This window comes from Scyliorhinus torazame, chromosome 21, assembly GCF_047496885.1.
Source record: "Scyliorhinus torazame isolate Kashiwa2021f chromosome 21, sScyTor2.1, whole genome shotgun sequence".
Taxonomy (NCBI): domain Eukaryota; kingdom Metazoa; phylum Chordata; class Chondrichthyes; order Carcharhiniformes; family Scyliorhinidae; genus Scyliorhinus; species Scyliorhinus torazame.
Genome location: NC_092727.1, coordinates 131,764,945 through 131,785,523, shown reverse-complemented (window position 1 = coordinate 131,785,523; position 20,579 = coordinate 131,764,945). Strand labels below are relative to the sequence as shown.

The window sequence follows — 20,579 nt, the reverse complement described above, 5'->3', positions numbered from 1 at the left end:
TCTGCTGCTCATGTCCTTTCAGATGGCAGTGGTCGTAGGTTTGGAAGGTGCTGTCTAAGGAGCCTTGGCGAGTTCCTGCAGTGCATCTTGTAGATGGTGCACACGGCTGCTACTGTGGAGGGAGTGAATGTTTGTAGACTGGGTAGCAATCACACGGGCTGCTTTGTCCTGGATGTTGAATTTCTTGAGTGTTGCTGGAACTGAAATCATCCAGGCAAGAGGAGAGTATTCCATCATACTCCTGACTTGAGCCTTGTAGATGTTGGACAGGCTTTGGGGAGTCAGGAGGTGAATTACTCAGTGCAGGATTCCTCTGACCTGCTCTTGTAGCCACAGTATTAAGCGGCTAGTCCAGTTTGGTTTCCGATCAATTGTAACCCTCAGGATGTTGATAGTGGGGGATTCTGCGATGGTAATGCCATGGAGTGATAAGGGACGGTGGTTATATCCTCTCTTGTTTGGGATGGTCATTGCCTGGCACTTGTGTGACGCGAATGTTACTTGCCATTTGCCAGCCCAAGCCTGAATATCATCCTGGTCTTTCTGCATTTGGACAGGGACTCCTTCAGTGTGTGAGGAGTTGTAAATGATTATGCAGCGAAATGATTGACCTCCAACCAGCACTGGCACCTTCCTTTGTGCCAGGTGTACCCCTGACCAGCGGAGAGGATTCGCCCCATTCCCTTTGACTCTCGTTTAGCTTGGGCTCCGTGATGCCACACCTGGTTAAATGCTGCCTTGATGTCAAGGGCAGTCAGTTGCGATCATTTGAAATTTGGTACTCTTGGCCGGGATTCTCCCCTACCCGGTGGGGGGCCCCGGCGGGATGGAGTGGCGGGAACCATTCCAGCGTCGGGCCACCCCAAAGGTGGGGATTTCTCCGCACCTTTAGGGGCCAAGCCCTCACCGTGAGGGGCTAGGCCCGCGCCGGAGTGGTTGGCGCGCTGCCGGCCGGCGGGAAAGGCCTTTGGCGCCACAGCAGCCGGGGCGAAGGGTCTCCGCGGCGGAAGTTCACGCATGCGCGGGGGGGGGGGGGTCACTTCTGCATCGGCCATCGCAGAGGTGATGGCCGAGGCGGAAGGAAAAGAGTGCCCCCACGGCATAGGCCCGCCCGCGGATCGGTGGGCCCCGATCGCGGGTCAGGCCACCGTGGGGGCATCCCCCGGGGCCAGATCGCCTCGCGCTCCCCCCACAGGACCCCGGAGCCCACCCGCCCCGCCAGGAAGATAGGTGGTTTGATTCACGCCGGCGGGACTGGCATGACAGCAGCGGGACTGCGGCCCATCGCGGGCCGGAGAATCGCTGGGGGGGGCCCGCCGACCGGCACGGCGCGATTCCCTCCCCTGCCGAATTTTCGGTGCCGGAGAATTCGACGGCCGGCGGGGGCGGGATTCACGCCGCCCCCCCGGCGATTCCCCGACCCGGCGTGGGGTCGGAGAATCCCGCCCCTTGTTTTTGTCCTGATGAATGCACGATGAAAAACTTCAGCAGCTTTTGTCTCCCTGTTCAACCAGATTTTTATTCTTTAGTCGCTATGTAAGATTTTAAAGTGTCACACTATGTTACGGCAAATAGTATCACATGACACGTTTCTGGTGATGTGAAACAAGACCTTGTTGAATATAAAGGACAGAAATGATGCCAGGAATACTCACTCACCTTGGATGTCCCTTTTGTGGAATAATAGAAGCCAGACCTCCTCAGGAAGAAATACAGGCGCCTCCATGTTTTCTTTCCTTTATCTTTAATGTGGAGTAAACCTTGTATCTCAGGATAGTTGCGAGTATTGAGGAAATTCTGCAAGAAAGAAAATGTTTTCTTTGTGAATAGAGGTAGCTGCTCTTCAACCTTTAAATATGCAAAGAGCTACTTGCCCTAAAATTATTCTGAGTTTCTCTCTACATTCGGAGATATTTTGTATCCATTGTGTGGTCCTGCCAATCAGTCCACCTGGGTTCATCAGTCAGATGCCCCACCCCCATCTGCGCTACTGCTCCACCGTATGAGCTGTGAGTGTGTCAGAATGTGTCAGTGTGTCAGAGTGTGTCTCACCTGTGTCAGCTGTGAGTGTGTCAGGGTGTGACTCATCTGTATGAGCTGTGGGTGTGTCAGACTATTTCAGAGTGTGTAAGAGTGTGTCAGGTTGTGTCTCACCTGTATGAGCTGTGAATGTGTCAGAGTATTTCAGAGTGTGTAAGAGTGTGTCAGAGTGTTTGATGATTTAGAGTTGGGGACCAAGGGCAATGTGTCCAAGTTTGCAGACGACACGAAGATAAGTGGTAAAGCAAAAAGTGCAGAGGATACCGGAAGTCTGCAGAGGGATTTGGGTAGGTTAGGTGAATGGGCTAGGGTCTGGCAGATGGAATACAATGTGCAACAGGTGATTAAGAAGGCGAATGGAATTTTGTCCTTCATTGCTAGAGGGATGGAGTTTAAGACTAGGGAGGTTATGCTGCAATTGTATACGGTGTTAGTGAGGCCACACCTGGAGTATTGTGTTCAGTTTTGGTCTCCTTACTTGAGAAAGGACGTACTGGCACTGGAGGGTGTGCAGAGGAGATTCACTAGGTTAATCCCAGAGCTGAAGGGCTTGGATTACGAGGAGAGGTTGAGTAGACTGGGACTGTACTCGTTGGAATTTAGAAGGATGAGGGGGGATCTTATAGAAACATATAAGATTATGAAGGGAATAGATAGGATAGATGCGGGCAGGTTGTTTCACTGGCGGGTGAAAGCAGAACTAGGGGGCATAGCCTCAAAATAAGGGGAAGTAGATTTAGGACGGAGTGTAGGAGGAACTTCTTCACCCAAAGGGTGGTGAATCTATGGAATTCCTTGCCCAGTGAAGCAGTAGAGGCTCCTTCATTGAATGTTTTTAAGATAAAGATGGATAGTTTTTTGAAGAATAAAGGGATTAAGGGTTATGGTGTTCGGGCCGGAAAGTTGAGCTGAGTCCACAAAAGATCAGCCATGATCTCATTGAATGGCGGAGCAGGCTCGAGGGGCCAGATGGCCGACTCCTGCTCCTAGTTCTTATGTTCTTATGAGCTGTGAGTGTGTCACAGTATTTCAGAGTGTGCAAGAGTGTGTCAGAGTGTGTCTCACCTGTATCAGATGTGAGTGTGTCAGAGTGTGATTCACCTGTATCAGCTGTGAGTGTGTCAGAGTGTGACTCACCTGTATCAGCTGTGAGTGTGTCAGAGTGTGACTCACCTGTATCAGCTGTGAGTGTGTCAGAGTGTGACTCATCTGTATCAGCTGTGAGTGTGTCAGAGTGTGTCTCACCTGTATCAGCTGTGTGTGTCAGAGTGTGTCAGAGTATGATTCACCTGTGTGAGCTGTGAGTGTGTCAGAGTGTGTCTCACCTGTATCAGCTGTGAGTGTGTCAGGGTGTGTCTCACCTGTATCGGCTGTAAGTGTGCCAGGGTGTGACTCACCTGTATCAGCTGTGAGTGTGTCAGAGTGTGGCTCATCTGTATCAGCTGTGAGTGTGTCAGAGTGTGTCTCACCTGTATCAGCTGTGTGTGTCAGAGTGTGTCAGAGTATGATTCACCTGTGTGAGCTGTGAGTGTGTCAGAGTGTGACTCACCTGTATCAGCTGTGAGCGTGTCAGAGTGTGCCGGAGTACGGCTCACCTGTGTGACCTGTGAGTGTGTCAGAGTGTGTCAGAGTACGGCTCACCTGTGTGACCTGTGAGTGTGTCAGAGTGTGTCAGAGTATGACTTACCTGTGTGAGCTGTGAGTGTGTCAGAGTGTGACTCACCTGTATCAGCTGTGAGTGTGTCAGAGTGTGTCAGAGTACGGCTCACCTGTGTGAGCTGTGAGTGTGTCAGAGTGTGACTCACCTGTATCAGATGTGAGTGTGTCAGAGTGTGATTCACCTGTATCAGCTGTGAGTGTGTCAGAGTGTGACTCACCTGTATCAGCTGTGAGTGTGTCAGAGTGTGACTCACCTGTATCAGCTGTGAGTGTGTCAGAGTGTGACTCACCTGTATCAGCTGTGAGTGTGTCAGAGTGTGACTCACCTGTGTGAGCTGTGAGTGTGTCAGAGTGTGACTCACCTGTATCAGCTGTGAGTGTGTCAGAGTGTGACTCACCTGTGTGAGCTGTGAGTGTGTCAGAGTGTGACTCACCTGTATCAGCTGTGTGTGTCAGTGTGACTCACCTGTGTGAGCTGTGAGTGTGTCAGAGTGTGACTCACCTGTATCAGCTGTGAGTGTGTCAGAGTGTGACTCACCTGTGTGAGCTGTGAGTGTGTCAGAGTGTGACTCACCTGTATCAGCTGTGAGTGTGCCAGAGTATGACTCACCTGTGTGAGCTGTGAGTGTGTCAGAATGTGACTCACCTGTATCAGCTGTGAGTGTGTCAGAGTGTGACTCACCTGTGTGAGCTGTGAGTGTGTCAGAGTGTGACTCACCTGTATCAGCTGTGAGTGTGTCAGAGTGTGACTCATCTGTATCAGCTGTGAGTGTGTCAGAGTGTGACTCACCTGTATCAGCTGTGAGTGTGTCAGAGTGTGACTCACCTGTATCAGCTCAGAGTGTGACTCACCTGTATCAGCTGTGAGTGTGTCAGAGTGTGACTCACCTTTGTGAGCTGTGTGTCAGAGTGTGACTCATCTGTATCAGCTGTGAGTGTGTCAGAGTGTGACTCACCTGTATCAGCTGTGAGTGTGTCAGAGTATGACTTACCTGTGTGAGCTGTGAGTGTGTCAGAGTGTGACTCACCTGTATCAGCTGTGAGTGTGTCAGAGTGTGACTCACCTGTGTGAGCTGTGAGTGTGTCAGAGTGTGACTCACCTGTATCAGCTGTGAGTGTGTCAGAGTGTGACTCGCCTGTATCAGCTGTGAGTGTGTCAGAGTGTGACTCACCTGTGTGAGCTGTGAGTGTGTCAGAGTGTGACTCACCTGTATCAGCTGTGAGTGTGTCAGAGTGTGACTCACCTGTGTGAGCTGTGAGTGTGTCAGAGTGTGACTCACCTGTATCAGCTGTGAGTGTGTCAGAGTGTGACTCACCTGTGTGAGCTGTGAGTGTGTCAGAGTGTGACTCACCTGTATCAGCTGTGAGTGTGTCAGAGTGTGACTCACCTGTATCAGCTGTGAGTGTGTCAGAGTGTGACTCACCTGTGTGAGCTGTGAGTGTGTCAGAGTGTGACTCACCTGTATCAGCTGTGAGTGTGTCAGAGTATGATTCACCTGTGTGAGCTGTGAGTGTGTCAGAGTGTGTCTCACCTGTATCAGCTGTGAGTGTGTCAGAGTATGATTCACCTGTGTGAGCTGTGAGTGTGTCAGAGTGTGTCTCACCTGTATCAGCTGTGAGTGTGTCAGGGTGTGTCTCACCTGTATCGGCTGTAAGTGTGCCAGGGTGTGACTCACCTGTATCAGCTGTGAGTGTGTCAGAGTGTGGCTCATCTGTATCAGCTGTGAGTGTGTCAGAGTGTGTCTCACCTGTATCAGCTGTGTGTGTCAGAGTGTGTCAGAGTATGATTCACCTGTGTGAGCTGTGAGTGTGTCAGAGTGTGACTCACCTGTATCAGCTGTGAGCGTGTCAGAGTGTGCCGGAGTACGGCTCACCTGTGTGACCTGTGAGTGTGTCAGAGTGTGTCAGAGTACGGCTCACCTGTGTGACCTGTGAGTGTGTCAGAGTGTGTCAGAGTATGACTTACCTGTGTGAGCTGTGAGTGTGTCAGAGTGTGACTCACCTGTATCAGCTGTGAGTGTGTCAGAGTGTGTCAGAGTACGGCTCACCTGTGTGAGCTGTGAGTGTGTCAGAGTGTGACTCACCTGTATCAGATGTGAGTGTGTCAGAGTGTGATTCACCTGTATCAGCTGTGAGTGTGTCAGAGTGTGACTCACCTGTATCAGCTGTGAGTGTGTCAGAGTGTGACTCACCTGTATCAGCTGTGAGTGTGTCAGAGTGTGACTCACCTGTATCAGCTGTGAGTGTGTCAGAGTGTGACTCACCTGTGTGAGCTGTGAGTGTGTCAGAGTGTGACTCACCTGTATCAGCTGTGAGTGTGTCAGAGTGTGACTCACCTGTGTGAGCTGTGAGTGTGTCAGAGTGTGACTCACCTGTATCAGCTGTGTGTGTCAGTGTGACTCACCTGTGTGAGCTGTGAGTGTGTCAGAGTGTGACTCACCTGTATCAGCTGTGAGTGTGTCAGAGTGTGACTCACCTGTGTGAGCTGTGAGTGTGTCAGAGTGTGACTCACCTGTATCAGCTGTGAGTGTGCCAGAGTATGACTCACCTGTGTGAGCTGTGAGTGTGTCAGAATGTGACTCACCTGTATCAGCTGTGAGTGTGTCAGAGTGTGACTCACCTGTGTGAGCTGTGAGTGTGTCAGAGTGTGACTCACCTGTATCAGCTGTGAGTGTGTCAGAGTGTGACTCATCTGTATCAGCTGTGAGTGTGTCAGAGTGTGACTCACCTGTATCAGCTGTGAGTGTGTCAGAGTGTGACTCACCTGTATCAGCTCAGAGTGTGACTCACCTGTATCAGCTGTGAGTGTGTCAGAGTGTGACTCACCTTTGTGAGCTGTGTGTCAGAGTGTGACTCATCTGTATCAGCTGTGAGTGTGTCAGAGTGTGACTCACCTGTATCAGCTGTGAGTGTGTCAGAGTATGACTTACCTGTGTGAGCTGTGAGTGTGTCAGAGTGTGACTCACCTGTATCAGCTGTGAGTGTGTCAGAGTGTGACTCACCTGTGTGAGCTGTGAGTGTGTCAGAGTGTGACTCACCTGTATCAGCTGTGAGTGTGTCAGAGTGTGACTCGCCTGTATCAGCTGTGAGTGTGTCAGAGTGTGACTCACCTGTGTGAGCTGTGAGTGTGTCAGAGTGTGACTCACCTGTATCAGCTGTGAGTGTGTCAGAGTGTGACTCACCTGTGTGAGCTGTGAGTGTGTCAGAGTGTGACTCACCTGTATCAGCTGTGAGTGTGTCAGAGTGTGACTCACCTGTGTGAGCTGTGAGTGTGTCAGAGTGTGACTCACCTGTATCAGCTGTGAGTGTGTCAGATTGTGACTCACCTGTATCAGCTGTGAGTGTGTCAGAGTGTGACTCACCTGTGTGAGCTGTGAGTGTGTCAGAGTGTGACTCACCTGTATCAGCTGTGAGTGTGTCAGAGTGTGACTCACCTGTGTGAGCTGTGAGTGTGTCAGAGTGTGACTCACCTGTATCAGCTGTGAGTGTGTCAGAGTGTGACTCACCTGTATCAGCTGTGAGTGTGTCAGAGTGTGACTCACCTGTATCAGCTGTGAGTGTGTCAGAGTGTGACTCATCTGTATCAGCTGTGAGTGTGTCAGAGTGTGACTCACCTGTATCAGCTATGAGTGTGTCAGAGTGTGACTCACCTGTATCAGCTGTGAGTGTGTCAGAGTGTGACTCACCTGTATCAGCTGTGAGTGTGTCAGAGTGTGACTCACCTGTGTGAGCTGTGAGTGTGTCAGAGTGTGACTCACCTGTATCAGCTGTGAGTGTGTCAGAGTGTGACTCGCCTGTATCAGCTGTGAGTGTGTCAGAGTGTGACTCACCTGTATCAGCTGTGAGTGTCAGAGTGTGACTCGCCTGTGTGAGCTGTGAGTGTGTCAGAGTGTGACTCACCTGTATCAGCTGTGAGTGTGTCAGAGTGTGACTCACCTGTATCAGCTGTGAGTGTGTCAGAGTGTGACTCACCTGTGTGAGCTGTGAGTGTGTCAGAGTGTGACTCACCTGTATCAGCTGTGAGTGTGTCAGAGTGTGACTCACCTGTGTGAGCTGTGAGTGTGTCAGAGTGTGACTCACCTGTATCAGCTGTGAGTGTGTCAGAGTATGACTCACCTGTGTGAGCTGTGAGTGTGCCAGAGTGTGACTCACCTGTATCAGCTGTGAGTGTGTCAGAGTGTGACTCACCTGTGTGAGCTGTGAGTGTGTCAGAGTGTGACTCACCTGTATCAGCTGTGAGTGTGTCAGAGTGTGACTCATCTGTATCAGCTGTGAGTGTGTCAGAGTGTGACTCACCTGTATCAGCTGTGAGTGTGTCAGAGTGTGACTCACCTGTATCAGCTGTGAGTGTGTGAGAGTGTGACTCACCTTTGTGAGCTGTGTGTCAGAGTGTGACTCACCTGTATCAGCTGTGAGTGTGTCAGAGTGTGACTCACCTGTATCAGCTGTGAGTGTGTCAGAGTATGACTTACCTGTGTGAGCTGTGAGTGTGTCAGAGTGTGACTCACCTGTATCAGCTGTGAGTGTGTCAGAGTGTGACTCACCTGTGTGAGCTGTGAGTGTGTCAGAGTGTGACTCACCTGTATCAGCTGTGAGTGTGTCAGAGTGTGACTCACCTGTGTGAGCTGTGAGTGTGTCAGAGTGTGACTCACCTGTATCAGCTGTGAGTGTGTCAGAGTGTGACTCACCTGTATCAGCTGTGAGTGTGTCAGAGTGTGACTCACCTGTGTGAGCTGTGAGTGTGTCAGAGTGTGACTCACCTGTATCAGCTGTGAGTGTGTCAGAGTGTGACTCACCTGTGTGAGCTGTGAGTGTGTCAGAGTGTGACTCACCTGTATCAGCTGTGAGTGTGTCAGAGTGTGACTCACCTGTATCAGCTGTGAGTGTGTCAGAGTGTGACTCACCTGTATCAGCTGTGAGTGTGTCAGAGTGTGACTCATCTGTATCAGCTGTGAGTGTGTCAGAGTGTGACTCACCTGTATCAGCTATGAGTGTGTCAGAGTGTGACTCACCTGTATCAGCTGTGAGTGTGTCAGAGTGTGACTCACCTGTATCAGCTGTGAGTGTGTCAGAGTGTGACTCACCTGTGTGAGCTGTGAGTGTGTCAGAGTGTGACTCACCTGTATCAGCTGTGAGTGTGTCAGAGTGTGACTCACCTGTATCAGCTGTGAGTGTGTCAGAGTGTGACTCACCTGTATCAGCTGTGAGTGTCAGAGTGTGACTCGCCTGTGTGAGCTGTGAGTGTGTCAGAGTGTGACTCACCTGTATCAGCTGTGAGTGTGTCAGAGTGTGACTCACCTGTATCAGCTGTGAGTGTGTCAGAGTGTGACTCACCTGTATCAGCTGTGAGTGTGTCAGAGTGTGACTCACCTGTGTGAGCTGTGAGTGTGTCAGAGTGTGACTCACCTGTATCAGCTGTGAGTGTGTCAGAGTGTGACTCACCTGTGTGAGCTGTGAGTGTGTCAGAGTGTGACTCACCTGTATCAGCTGTGAGTGTGTCAGAGTATGACTCACCTGTGTGAGCTGTGAGTGTGCCAGAGTGTGACTCACCTGTATCAGCTGTGAGTGTGTCAGAGTGTGACTCACCTGTGTGAGCTGTGAGTGTGTCACAGTGTGACTCACCTGTATCAGCTGTGAGTGTGTCAGAGTGTGACTCATCTGTATCAGCTGTGAGTGTGTCAGAGTGTGACTCACCTGTATCAGCTGTGAGTGTGTCAGAGTGTGACTCACCTGTATCAGCTGTGAGTGTGTGAGAGTGTGACTCACCTGTATCAGCTGTGAGTGTGTCAGAGTGTGACTCACCTGTGTGAGCTGTGAGTGTGTCAGAGTGTGACTCACCTGTATCAGCTGTGAGTGTGTCAGAGTGTGACTCACCTGTATCAGCTGTGAGTGTGTCAGAGTATGACTTACCTGTGTGAGCTGTGAGTGTGTCAGAGTGTGACTCACCTGTATCAGCTGTGAGTGTGTCAGAGTGTGACTCACCTGTGTGAGCTGTGAGTGTGTCAGAGTGTGACTCACCTGTATCAGCTGTGAGTGTGTCAGAATGTGACTCACCTGTATCAGCTGTGAGTGTTGTATTCCTGCATTCACATCCAGGCTTGCTGACACCAACTGCACCGGGAAAAATAGCTGTTCAAGGAAGAGAAATGTGATCAATCATCCCGTTTGACAAATCTCCGTCTCGCCAGGCGCTCTGGTGCACAGATTCACAGAAGACCATTCAGGCCATTGTGTCTGTGCTAGCTCTCTATTAGAACCATTTACCAAGTATCATTCCCCTGCATTCTCCCCGTAGCCCTGCACGTTGCTCCTTTTCAATACCCTCCTGTATCCAGGAATATTTAATATTCAGCCCTGCCCTTCTTTTAGCCAGGCCTCCATTGTAATCCCAACATCACTGTCCCATGTGGCTATCTGTGTCTGTAATTCCTGAATGTGGACCTGGCGGGAAACAGGCAACCAACTTTTTCTCTATCCCTACCTAACGGCAAATACTTTCGCTGTGTAACTTTACCTGGCTGATTCCTGTCAAAGGAAAAGTTTGGTAAAGCTAAGAATGATAATTTTTACTAGTGTCACAAGTAGGCTTATATTAACACTGCAATGACGTTACTGTGAAAATCCCCGAGTTTGACCTGTGGCTGGTTTTTCTCATTGAGTTTCTTTGTTCTGATACATTTCCTACCCCACACCCTCATCCTAGATTTGAAATTCCCCTCCTACAATAGGGTCAACACAGATAGTGTACACAGCACACAGACAGAATATATTGCTATACAGCACACAGACAGAATGTATAGTTATACAGCACAGACAGAATGTATAGCTATACAGCGCACAGACAGAATGGATAGCCCTACAGCACACAAACAGAATGTATAGCGATGTAGCACACAGGTAGAATGTTTAGCTATACAGCACAGAAACAGAATGGATAGCTCTACAGCACACAGACGGAATGTATAGCTATACAGCACACAGACAGAATGCATAGCTCTACAGCACACAGACGGAATGTATAGCAATACAGCGCACAGACGGAATGTATAGCTATACAGCACACAGACAGAATGTATAGTTATACAGCACAGACAGAATGTATAGTTATACAGCACACAGAATGTATAGCTCTACAGCACACAGAAAGAATGTATAGCTATACAGCACAGAAACAGAATGGATAGCTCTCCAGCACACAGACGGAATATATAGCTATACAGCACACAGACGGAATGTATAGCTATACAGCGCACAGACGGAATGTATAGCTATACAGCGCACAGACAGAATGTACAGCTATACAGCACACAGACGGAATGTATAGCTATACAGCACACAGACGGAATGTATAGCTATACAGCGCACAGACGGAATGTATAGCTCTACAGCACACAGATGGAATGTAATATGGCTGTAGGTTGACAAAGGCTGGGACCTGAAAATTCAAAGGTACATGGGATTAGGAAGGACAGGAAGTTAGGTATAGGTGGAGGGGCAGCTCTGTTAAGTAAGGATGAAATTGGTACAATGGAAAGTGATTACTTTAGTTCTGGAGATCAAGGTGTAGAATCTGTTTAGGTGGCACGGTAGCATTGTGGTTAGCACTGCTGCCTCACATCGCCAGGGACCTGGGTTCAATTCCCCCCTCAGGTGACTGTCAGTGTGGAGTTTGTACTTCCTCCCCGTGTCTGCTCCGGTTTCCTCCCACAGCCCAAAGATGTGCAGGTTAGATGGATTGGCCATGTTAAATTGCCCCTTAGTGTCCAAAAAGTTAGGTCGGATTACGAGGTTGCGGGTGAAAGGGTGAAGGTGTGGGCTTATGGGACTTGTGGGAGGAAACTGGAGCACCCGGAGGAAACTGCGTAGACACGGGGAGAACATGCAGATTCCGCACAGTGACCCAAACCGGGAATTGTACCCGGGTCCCTGGTACTGTGAAGCAACAGTGCTAACCACTGTTGGAGTTCTTTGAGGAGCCTGTGGATGTACTTAGATTTCTAGGAAGTATTTGAAAAGGTGTCACATCAGAGGCTAATGTGCAGAATAAGAGATCATGGTGTAGGGGGTAACATATTAGCCATGGACAGAGGATTGGTTAGCTAACAGGAAACAGAGAGTAGGCATAAATGGGTGGTTCTTGTGTTGGCAAGACTGATGAGTGGATCAGTGCTGGGGCCTCAATTATTTACAATTTACATCAATGACTTGAATGGTGGGACCAAATGTATAGTTGCTAAATTTGCTGATGATACAAAGAAAGGGAGAAAGAAAATTGTGAAGAGGACAAAAGGAGATTGCAAATGGACAGAGAGTGGGCAGAAATTTAGCAGATGGAGTATAATGTGGGAACATGTAGCCTGTCCACTTCGGCAAGAAGAATAGAAAAGCAGCAAATTATTTACATGGCGAGAGATTGCAAACTCTGAGGTACAGAGGGATCTGGGTGTCTTTGCACATAAATCACAAAATGTTAGCATACAAATTGTAAGGGTCCTCCAAGTAAGGGTCCTCCCAGCAAGGGTCCTCCCAGTAAGGGTCCTCCCAGTAAGCTCTTGTTCATTCTCTGTTTATTCCCATATTTCCCCTTTTTTTTATTTTTGCCATTACATTTTTGATCCATGGATGATTTATGGACATGTGTCTTTAAGGCCGCCTGTTTCTTTAATTCAAGCAAACCAAGCAGTGTCCTGTGCCTTTAATTCAAACAGAAGATACCGGGGCAAAATTCTCCATAATCGGCGCGATGTCTGCCGACCGGCGCCAAAAACGGTGCAAATCAGTCCGGCATCGCGCCGCCCCAAAGGTGCGGAATCCTCCGCATCTTGACCGACCGAGCCCTAACCTTGAGGGGCTAGGCCCGTGCCGGACTGATTTCCGCCCCGCCAGCTGGCGGGAAAGGCCTTTGGTGCCCCGCCAGCTGCCGCGGAAATGACATTGCCGGGCGGCGCATGCACGGGAGCGTCAGCGGCCGCTCACGGCATCCCCGCGCATGCGCTGTGGAGGGGGTCTCTTCTGCCTCCGCCATGGTGGAGACCGTGGCGAAGGCGGAAGGGAAAGAGTGCCCCTACAGCACAGGCCTGCCCACGGATTGGTGGGTCCCGATCGCGGGCCAGGCCACTGTGGGGGCACCCCACGGGGCCAGATTGCCCTGCGCCCCCCCCCCAGGACCCCGGAGCCCGCCCGCGCCGCCTTGTCCCGCCGGTAAGAGAGGTGGTTTAATCCACGCCGGCGGGACAGGCATTCCAGCAGCCGGACTTCGGCCCATCCAGGCCGGAGAATCACGGGGGGAGGGGGGCCCGCCAACCGGCGCGGCGCGATTCCTGCCCCTGCCAAATCTCCGGTGCCGGAGAATTCTGCAACCGGCGGGGGCGGGATTCACGCCAGCCCCTGGCGATTCTCCGACCCGGCGGGGGGTCGGAGAATCTCGCCCCTGAAGTCAAACCATGAACTGAAAGCAAAGTTTGATGTGAAATAAAGTGCCCCTCCAGAAAGATGTCGTCCAGAATGTGAACCTCGAGCTGAAGGCCCAATCTGACAAGAAATAAAGTTCTGGATTCTCCGTTTCTGAGACTAAGGGCGGGATTCTCCGATTGCCGACGGCGAAATCGCATTCATCGATTGGCTGGAGAATCTGTTTTGACGGCGAAATCGGGGGTGGCGCTGTTTTTTGGATGCTCCGCCCCCTCCAAAACGCCGTCAGCGCTGAGTACGCCGCACGCCGTTGGGACGGCCTCAGGACGTCACCTGAAGACCCTCCCCCGATGCACCGCCCCCGATGCACCGCCCCCGATGCACCGCCCCCGATGCACCGCCCCCGATGCACCGCCCTCGATGCACCACCCCCGATGCAGCGCCCCCGATGCACCGCCCCCGATGCAGCGCCCCCGATGCACCGCCCCCGATGCAGCGCCCCCGATGCACCGCCCCCGATGCAGCGCCCCCGATGCAGCGCCCCCGATGCAGCGCCCCCGATGCACCGCCCCCGATGCACCGCCCCCGATGCACCGCCCCCGATGCAGCGCCCCCGATGCAGCGCCCCCGATGCACCGCCCCCGATGCACCGCCCCCGATGCACCGCCCCCGATGCACCGCCCCCGATGCACCGCCCCCGATGCACCGCCCCCGATGCACCGCCCCCGATGCAGCGCACCCGATGCACCGCCCCCGATGCACCGCCCCCGATGCACCGCCCCCGATGCAGCGCCCCCGATGCACCGCCCCCGATGCACCGCCCCCGATGCACCGCCCCCGATGCACCGCCCCCGATGCAGCGCCCCCGATGCAGCGCCCCCGATGCACCGCCCCCGATGCTCCGCCCCCGATGCACCGCCCCCGATGCAGCGCCCCCGATGCACCGCCCCCGATGCACCGCCCCCGATGCAGCGCCCCCGATGCACCGCCCCCGATGCACCGCCCCCGATGCAGCGCCCCCGATGCACCGCCCCCGATGCACCGCCCCCGATGCACCGCCCCCGATGCAGCGCCCCCGATGCAGCGCCCCCGATGCAGCGCCCCCGATGCACCGCCCCCGATGGGCAGACATCCTGAGGCGTGGGTCACTTGTGGTCTGTGGGTGCGTCAACCTCACGTGGCGGCTGCGGACTGTGTCCAGCATCGCCACAGTCGGCTGGGGGGGGGGGACACTTCGGCGGGAGCTGGGGGGACTGATGGAGGGGTGGTCCGGGGGTGGCAAGGGGGGTTTACAGGGGGGCACAATCTGGCAGGTGGGGTCTGCACGCGGCCAGCGCCATGTTGTACGTATCTGCGTCCGTATCTGCGGTGAAGTCGGGGGGTTTACGCGACGCAGCTGCTAAACCCCCACCAGGCGGAGCATGGGTGCAGGGGTGGCGCCGACCTTTTGTGCGTAAGACTAGACATAGCTCCGGACACAGCCTCGAAATCGGAGAATCCAGACCTAAGCGTTGAAACCGCACCTGGAACACAATCGATTCCAATGGGAAACGGTGCGGGATTGGCCGGGTCCGAGATTGGCACTCAGGAGGCTGACAAGCTGCAGCCGCAGGGACACACTTCATTCCCCACATACTCCATCCCAGCCAACACGATGGCAGCGAGGAGAGCGGCCCCGAGATTCACCGTGTCGAGCTGGATCCCTCCCGGATGCGGTGGAGGAGAGGCGGTTGACCCTGCGCCCCAGCCTGGGACATGATTGCCAGCTGCTGCCAGTCACCCTTCCTGGACGCAGGTGGCAGAGGTGGTCAGCTCCGTCCGGACCGGCCACAGTGCCGAAGAAAACTGCACGCCCTCCTCAGGGCAGCCAGGGTGAGTAGGCAGCACTGTGCCTCTGGCACCAACCCCCCCCCCCCCCAACCCGGAGGGTGGCCGAACACCCACCCTGCACCGCATGCTGGCACCCATACCGGCCGCCAAGGAGGGGGCCACTCATAACCATCGGGAACAGGAGAAAACTGGAAGGGGACCGGCGGACCTTCAGCAGGGCAGAGGGTCCTGAATGTGGTTGGCAGCGCGGAGGAAAGGGAGGTTGCCGGGGTGGAGGTCGGCCGCGGACAAGGAACTGAGACCCTGATGAGTTGCGGTTACACGTGACACATATATCAAACCCCCCACACCACCCTCACCCTCACCAACTCCCACTCGACTCTCACCCTCCTCCCCACACCACCCTCACCCTCACCAACTCCCACTCGACTCTCACCCTCCTCCCCACACCACCCTCACCCTCACCAACTCCCACTTGACTCTCACCCTCCTCCCCACACCACCCTCACCCTCACCAACTCCCACTCGACTCTCACCCTCCTCCCCACACCACCCTCACCCTCCTCCCCACACCACCCTCACCCTCCTCCCCACACCACCCTCACCCTCCTCCCCACACCACCCTCACCCTCACCAACTCCCACTCGACTCTCACCCTCCTCCCCACACCACCCGGAAACCCACCACGACACTCCCCCTGACCCACTGTCTAATCATGTGTCTTGTCTTGTGTCTTGCAGGACCCGCTGGTGATGGGGCATGGCCAAGTTGAACTAGGGGCTCACCAGGTGTTGGCACTCCTCAGAAGCGCTGCCCCGCTGCAGAGGAAGCAGGGCACCAGCAGAGCTCACCCCAAACCCACACCTGCACCAGGGCCTTTGGAACCCTCCCTGGTTCTCTGCCTGACTCTGGGCACTGGCCTCACCACTGACCCCCACCCCCTAGGATCACCAGCTGTCCTCTCCTGGTGAGGCTGGCAGCACTGACTGCCTCTGGCACCAGGAGGATGGGCTTGAGTCTGTGCCCCACCCTGGGGAAGAGGGTGTCTCTCCGCTGGCCTGGGGCTGTGGGTCCACCTCAGGGGACAGGTCTTCTGTGAGCCATCTTGGTGGCTGCAGTGAGTGTGCGGTAAGTGGGGCGCTTTAAACCAGTTCCAGCTGTCAGGCTCTTTGGTGCTAACTCTGGCCCCAGGGGTACAGCACCCGGCCAGGAATTGCTCTGAGTTGTTGCTGGCAGAGTGCTGGCCTATCAGCATGTCCTGACTCACTTACCGAATAGCCCCCCAGCGGGAATGTGAACCGCACGCTATTCACTCCCGCCGACAGCAGTTAGGCTCCCAAACAGAGAATCCTGCCCCGCATCTAGCGTACAGTGTATGGATTTGGTCTCCTTATTTGGAAGAATATGTAAATCCATTAGAAGCAGTTCACAGAAGGTTCACTCAACTCATTCCCAAAATGAAGGGCTTATATCTTACGAGGAAAGTTTGGACAGGCTGGGCCTGTGTGTACAGGAGTTTAGAAGACTGAGGGGTGATCTTATTGAAACATGTAAGATCCGGAAGGGATTTGACGGGGTGGATTCTGAGAGGATGTTTCCCCTTGTGGGAGGAACTAGAATTAGGGGGACACAGTTTACAAATCCAGGGTCCCCTATTTAAGATGGAGATGAGAGGACATGTTCTTCTCTCGCTGGCTCGTAAACCTTTGGAACTCTCGTCTCTGGAAAGCGGTGAAGGCAGTGTGCTTAAATATTTTTAAGGCAGATGTAGATATATTCCTGACTAACAAGGCAGTGAAAGGTTATCGGGTGTCGGTGGAAGGTACAGTTCAGAGTGAAAGGTTATCGGGTGTCGGTGGAAGGTACAGTTCAGGTTGAAATCAGATCAACCACAATCTTGTTGAATGGCAGAGCAGGCTCGAGGGGCCGAATGGCCTCCTCCTAATTAAGCTGTTCAGATGCAGCACACAGCTGGGGAGAAAACTAGGATATATAGCTCTCGGATACAGAGCTATAGCATATAGAACTGTAGGATATACAGCTATAGGGTATATACGATAGGATACACAGCTATAGGGTAGAGAGCTATAGGATATACAGCTATAGGGTAGAGAGCTATAGGATATACAGCTATAGGGTAGAGAGCTATAGGATATACAGCTATAGGGTAGAGAGCTATAGGATATACAGCTTAGGCACATAGCGAGCTTCAAGAACTGATAAATGTTTTATCCAATGAGAAGTCAAAAAGGAATTAAATACAATTTACAGCCCAACAGGTCTTTGCTCGTGTTTGTGTTCCACAGAAACCTCCTCCTGGTGTTGTGTTCTACAGAAACCTCCTCCTGGTGTTGTGTTCTACAGAAACCTCCTCCTGGTGTGTGTGTTCTACAGAAACCTCCTCCTGGTGTTTGTGTTCCACAGAAACCACCTCCTAGTGCCTGTGTTGTACAGAAACCTCCTCCTAGTGTTTGTGTTCTACAGAAACCTCCTCCCAGTGTTTGTGTTCTGTAGAAACCTCCTCCTAGTGTTTGTGTTCTGTATAAATCTCCTCCTGGTGTTTGTGTTCTACAGAAACCTCCTCCTGGTGTTTGTGTTCTGTAGAAACCTCCTCCTGGTGTTTGTGTTCCACAGAAACCTCCTCCTAGTGTTTGTGTTCTGTAGAAACCACCTCCCAGTGTTTGTGTTCTGTAGAAACCTCCTCCTAGTGTTTGTGTTCTGTATAAATCTCCTCCTGGTGTTTGTGTTCCACAGAAACCTCCTCCTGGTGTTTGTGTTCTACAGAAACCTCCTCCTAGTGTTTGTGTTCTGTAGAAACCTCCTCCTAGTGTTTGTGTTCCACAGAAACCTCCTCCTGGTGTTTGTGTTCTACAGAAACCTCCTCCTGGTGTTTGTGTTCTGTAGTAACCTCCTCCTGGTGTTTGTGTTCTGTATAAACCTCCTCCTGGTGTTTGTGTTCCACAGAAACCTCCTCCTGGTGTTTGTGTTCTACAGAAACCTCCTCCTAGTGTTTGTGTTCCACAGAAACCTCCTCCTGGTGTTTGTGTTCTACAGAAACCTCCTCCTGGTGTTTGTGTTCTGTATAAACCTCCTCCTGGTGTTTGTGTTCTACAGAAACCTCCTCCTGGTGTTTGTGTTCGACAGAAACCACCTCCTAGTGTCTGTGTTGTAAAGAAACCTCCTCCTGGTGTTTGTGTTCTGTAGTAACCTCCTCCTGGTGTTTGTGTTCGACAGAAACCACCTCCTAGTGTCTGTGTTGTACAGAAACCTCCTCCTAGTGTTTGTGTTCTACAGAAACCTCCTCCTAGTGTTTGTGTTCTGTATAAATCTCCTCCTGGTGTTTGTGTTCTACAGAAACCTCCTCTCAGTGTTTATGTTCTACAGAAACCTCCTCCTGGTGTTTGTGTTCTACAGAAACCTCCTCCTGGTGTTTGTGTTCTACAGAAACCTCCTCCTGGTGTTTGTGTTCTACAGAAACCTCCTCCCAGTGTTTGTGTTCTGTAGAAACCTCCTCCTGGTGTTTGTGTTCCACAGAAACCACCTCCTAGTGTCTGTGTTGTACAGAAACCTCCTCCTGGTGTTTGTGTTCTACAGAAACCTCCTCCTGGTGTTTGTGTTCTGTAGTAACCACCTCCTAGTGTCTGTGTTCTACAGAAACCTCCTCCTGGTGTTTGTGTTCTGTAGTAACCTCCTCCTGGTGTTTGTGTTCGACAGAAACCACCTCCTAGTGTCTGTGTTCTACAGAAACCTCCTCCTGGTGTTTGTGTTCTGTAGTAACCACCTCCTAGTGTCTGTGTTCTACAGAAACCACCTCCTAGTGTCTGTGTTGTACAGAAACCTCCTCCTAGTGTTTGTGTTCTACAGAAACCTCCTCCCAGTGTTTGTGTTCTGTAGAAACCTCCTCCTAGTGTTTGAGTTCTGTATAAATCTCCTCCTGGTGTTTGTGTTCTACAGAAACCTCCTCTTAGTGTTTGTGTTCTACAGAAACCTCCTCCTGGTGTTTGTGTTCTACAGAAACCTCCTCCTGGTGTTTGTGTTCTACAGAAACCTCCTCCTGGTGTTTGTGTTCTGTATAAACCTCCTTCTGGTGTTTGTGTTCTGTAGAAACCTCCTCCTGGTGTTTGTGTTCTACAGAAATCAGGCATAACATTTATTTAAAGAGTCAGATTTTTTTCAAACTTAGCAGCAATTTGCAATCAAATCCTCTCCCTGTTGCAATTGGGGCCACAACTTCAAACAGCTAAGGATTTAATTAGAAGTTGCCTAAGTTTTGAAAAGATCGCCACTGACTGGGTGCTTTGTTGTCAGTGGCTGAAATATCCCACACTCGCACTCGGTCTTTAAGAAATGTTGACCTCAATGATGATATGAAAGTGGTCCCGTACCCATACTAACAAAGCACTGATTTTGAGAGTCCAGGTTAAAAACAAACCCGATCTCAGTAACTTTCAAACAGATCTTACCTCAGGATTCCTGAAGAATTCGTACTTTGCGTAATGCTTTCTGAAGATGAATCTGCTTCCACTGTTAACTGGCCAGGTTTCCTGCACCTCTATCAATGACTCATGGTCCTCTAGACATCTTTCTGGGACAGACAGAGAGTCAGAAACAGGTTGCATGTATTAGTCATGGGGTGAAAAGCAAGGAGGGAGTTAGCCAGCATCACCTCACCCTCCAAATAAATCCTACAACTCCTGCCCACCAAGGGACCCAAACAGTTTGTCAACAAATACAAAGTTTGCATCCTCACAGTTTCATTGAACAATCCATTTGAGCAGAGGTGTAGGGAAAGGCGAATGCAGGTTTATTTAGAGAAATTTCTTCATTCGATACTAAATGGGAATGTGAGGCCTGTACTCGGTTCCACTGAGCAACATGATTTATTCTTAGCTGGGGAAAAGAAAATCTAGGTTGTCCTTGAAACAAAATCCTGGGGAGATACTGTGAGACAACTGTGTTTGTGCAGAGTCTGGGGTGAGAATGTTTGTGTGTTTATGCCCACACTCACTTTCTGAGGGCACAATCTCAGACTGGCACTGGAATCCTGTGTACTGTCTGTCCCATGTCTGAGACAGAGGCCGAGTCGTATCAGGATATTCAGTCATGTGGGTCATCACCGCTGTACTTTTATTTCAAATGCAGCTGAGCAGGAGCACAGGTGGAATACAACCCTTCCCGTAACAGCCTCCCCGAACAGGCGCCGGAATGTGGCGACTAGGGGCTTTTCACAGTAACTTCATTGAAGCCTACTTGTGACAATAAGCAATTATTATTATTATTTGTCCCAGCTTTATTTAGGTGGGGGGAGGGGGCGGTTAATGGTCTCATACTGGTAATGTCACTGGCCCAGTAACCTGGAGGGCCAGGCTAACGCTCTGGCAACATGAGTTCAATTGCCAGCATGGCCGATGGTGGAATTTAAATTCAATTCATAAACCTGGAATATAAAAGCTCGTCTCAGTAACGGTGACCATTGTAGGGAGGGAAATCTGCCTTCTACCTGGTCTGGTCTGGCCTACATACAATTCCCGAACCACAGCAATGTGGTTGACTCTGAACTGCCCACTGAAATGGCCTAGAAACCACTTGGTTCAAGCACAATTAGGGACGGGCAACAAATGCTGACCTTGACAGCGATG

At 51.8% G+C, this 20,579-nt stretch overlaps 1 protein-coding gene across 4 annotated transcripts in view; it reads right to left on the bottom strand.

Moving 5' to 3' along the window:
* Positions 1–20,579, bottom strand: part of LOC140398688 (growth factor receptor-bound protein 7-like) — a 274,640-nt gene that overhangs the window by 79,974 nt on the left and 174,087 nt on the right. For all 4 annotated transcript variants that reach the window (XM_072487677.1, XM_072487678.1, XM_072487680.1 and 1 more), the window contains 3 exons: positions 19,404–19,525; positions 9,754–9,828; positions 1,660–1,797 (listed from right to left, as the gene is read on the bottom strand). In XM_072487677.1, the coding sequence (XP_072343778.1) occupies positions 1,660–1,797; positions 9,754–9,828; positions 19,404–19,525 (335 nt within the window). The remainder of the gene's footprint in view (positions 1–1,659; positions 1,798–9,753; positions 9,829–19,403; positions 19,526–20,579) is intronic.